The sequence below is a fragment of the Cricetulus griseus genome, chromosome 3, assembly GCF_003668045.3.
Source record: "Cricetulus griseus strain 17A/GY chromosome 3, alternate assembly CriGri-PICRH-1.0, whole genome shotgun sequence".
Taxonomy (NCBI): domain Eukaryota; kingdom Metazoa; phylum Chordata; class Mammalia; order Rodentia; family Cricetidae; genus Cricetulus; species Cricetulus griseus.
Window position 1 is genome coordinate 92,059,580 of NC_048596.1, and position 3,392 is coordinate 92,062,971.

Sequence of the window (3,392 nt, forward strand, 5' to 3'; positions counted from 1 at the left end):
TCTATAGATACATAGATATATAGATATATAGATATATAGATATATATCTCAACCACATGGTGTGTGTGTTCAATTTTCTCATGAATTTGCATGACTAGTCACTTAAAATCCACAGGGTAAGTGAAAAGCTACTCAACCTGAACATTTACTACCAAACTACAAGTCTAGTTATATATCATATCTTGTATTTCAACCATCAATAACCAGTTTCCTCTTTTCCCAGTTTCCTTTTAATATTATATCTATGATATATCATAGCTACATAGCATATGACAAAATAACAGATTAGAGACATCTCAAGAAAATGTTTTCTTACTAAGCTGTCTCTTCAGAGCACCCTTAATCTCATTATTCCTGAGGCTGTAAATGAGAGGGTTCAACATGGGGATCACCGCCATGTAGAACAGAGACACCACCTTGTTCTGGTCTGTGGAGTAGCTGGAATTGGGCATCACATAAATGAATGTAATGGTGCCATAGTAGAGAGTGACTGCAGTGAGGTGGGAGGTGCAGGTAGAAAAGGCCTTCTGGCGGCCCTCAGTGGAGCTCATCTTAAGGATGGTGATGAGGATGTAGGTGTAAGAAACAACAATGACAAACACTGTGATCACAATCATGGAGCCAGCACATAATGAATCAAGAACTACCAGGATGCTATTATCAGAACAGGAAAGTTCAACTAAAGGAGTAAAATCACAGAAAAAGTGATTGATACTATTTGGTCCACAGAAGGAAAAATAAAAGAAGGAAATGATGAAGGAAGAAGCATTAAGAAAACCACCAATATAACATCCTATAAGTAACTGCAAACAGACTTGTGAGGACATCTTCATGGAATAAAGCAGTGGGTTGCAGATTGCCACAAAACGATCATAAGCCATTGCAGCCAGAATGAAGAACTCAGTTGATCCAAAGAAAGCAGCTGAGCTGAGCTGGATGCCACATCCAAGGTAGGAGATGGTATTTCTCTCCACCAGAAAGCTGACAAGCATATTGGGTGTGGAAGAAGATGAGATGCCTATGTCAACAGAAGCTAAGTGACTCAGAAAAAAGTACATGGGGTGATGAAGCTGGGAAGAAACTATGATGAGAAGGATAGTGCTAAGGTTCCCAGACACAGTCACCAGGTAGATGCACAGGATGATGGTGAAGAGGACGACTCTGAGAACTGGGTCATCTGTCAAGCCCAATAAAATGAACTCTGTCACTGCAGTGTGGTTTCTGTCCTCCAGGAAAGCCATGGGACAGTGTAGCTGCTGCCAGATCAAGGCTGCAATGGAGACATTATAGGAAGGAATTTATAAGTATGTGGCTGCAGTTTCAGTAATACATAGACAAAAGTTATTGCAAACAAATATGGCCTTCAAAATACGTAATTGGGATCTTAAGTTGAACTCTCAGTATTTGCATGTTCATGTGCATTGATGATTTAATTATTCCAAAATGAAATGCTAGAAATTTCCTTCAAATAATGTATCTTTAATTTTCATTTATGTATATAATAAAATGTACCTAAGTGTACTGAAAAGTAAATATGTAAATTGTGAGACTTATGAAAATAACAAAGCAGTATTATATGTACAAGAAAGCATTCAACTTTACAAATACAAAATTATGTAATGAAGTCATAATTTCTGACCTTTAAGAATTCTTTCCAATATTATTTGTAAAGTAAAAGATAACCATGCTACAACCCACAGACTCAGAGATGCTAGTCACTTGCAAATATGTGAATACCCTTTCTAATGACATTAGTAAGTGCTTATTTATACACTCACTAATACTTTTCTAACGTTGTGATATTTTCTAACTTGAGGACAACGGAATGAAATAATGTGATTTTCAACCGAAGACAAGGGGTAAATATTCAGCCTGAAATATTGTTTCCAGGTACACCCAGCTAGGATCTAGAACACTGTCATATCTTGAGAATTTTAGCCTTATATTCTTGTGTTTGTCCGTAGTTCCTGGAGCCTGTGAGGCTAGAGCATTCATTCAGTGCTGGGAGAGTGAATTTTAATTCCCACTGTGTCTCACAATCTGGGACAGATGTGAGAAGCTGGTGTAATGATGAAACTCTGACCACCTGTTTCAAACAAGTGGCCCTGGATAACCTGAGCTGTTTTTTTATCTATGCAGTTTCAGTAGTTTGCAAGAACAATTTTACAGTCAAATTTGTTTCCTTAAGTTTCTGATAATAATGTCAATAATTGACAGTTTGTTGCTTTACCACTTTCTCTTTCCACCCCCTAACTTTTCCACCTGTAAACATCACATACTTGATTCATAGTTCCAATATTAAAAGCAGAAGAATTATTCCAATAAACAAGGTGTTTTCTAATTAGGCACACCTACAGATAGAGCAGCATGCCAGGCTGGCAGCATTGGCAGTTACAGCACCCTGCAAAGTAAAAGAGAATTTTGTCTTTAGTGATTAATGTTTCACATCTGGTCAAATATAAATTCTCACAAATAACTCATTAGCCAAAGCTGAGTCAGTTCATTCCCCATTCTGTACTGTTTTATCTCTCATGGAAGATATACCATGTTTTTTCCTAGTATCCTGTAAACTACATAACTTAAAACTTACTCTCAATATTTGGCACTGTTTGTTCCTTGTTTTCATGCCCCCTTTCCTCTAAGCTTTCTACAGTATTGGCACAGCTATAGAAATGAGGGCCTCATGGATTTCTATGATTCTGCTTCATTTCTTGTTCCTAGACTGTTCCCATTAACTCTTGATATCATCTACTAATAGCATGTCTCCTAGACTTTTGTGGTTAAAATCCTCCTCTCCAAAGCAGTTATGCAGATTTGTAATGCTCTGAACTACTGTGACCCTTTTCAGGCTAGTCACAAAATGTGATGGAAAGGCAACATCATGTTTTTGAGTTCCTGGAATCATGGTCACACTTCAAACATCAAAGGCTTTAGGAGCAGAATCAGGTTCACTGTAAATTATCAATATCATACTCTCTGGCTCATCCAGAGGAGAGTCGTCAGAGGGAAGTTTTCCCTATGTTAAAGCCATTTCATCCATAGCTCTAAGAAAGTGAAACTAGAGACAGCCAGCAATAATTTGTTTAAGGGAAGCAAGAAGAGCAGGTAGCAATAGGCTCCTGAGGTTATACCCAGAATTATGCAGTGAACTATTGGCCTTGCCTAAAATGGTTAAATTCTCTATGGCTTTGCCACAAGGAGAACTTGTTCATGCTATTCTCAGGCCTTCTCCCCCCAAAGATGTCACATGACTCCTAGCAAGTCTATAAACAATTCTGTATTTCCATGGGATTATTGCATGAAATTACCAACCTTTGTGAAAGGTAGTGAATTCATTACAATTTCTTTTGAGTTTTATGCTTACAAGCCACTAGAGGCCATGCAGGTTCCCT

General features: G+C 37.9%; 1 protein-coding gene across 1 annotated transcript; it reads right to left on the reverse strand.

The window, feature by feature from the left end:
- Positions 1 to 296: 296 nt before the first annotated feature.
- LOC100772710 (olfactory receptor 507) lies at positions 297 to 1,241 on the reverse strand. Its single transcript, XM_027410331.1, has one exon. The coding sequence runs from the start codon at positions 1,239 to 1,241 to the stop codon at positions 297 to 299; it is 945 nt and encodes a 314-aa protein (XP_027266132.1).
- Positions 1,242 to 3,392: the final 2,151 nt, after the last annotated feature.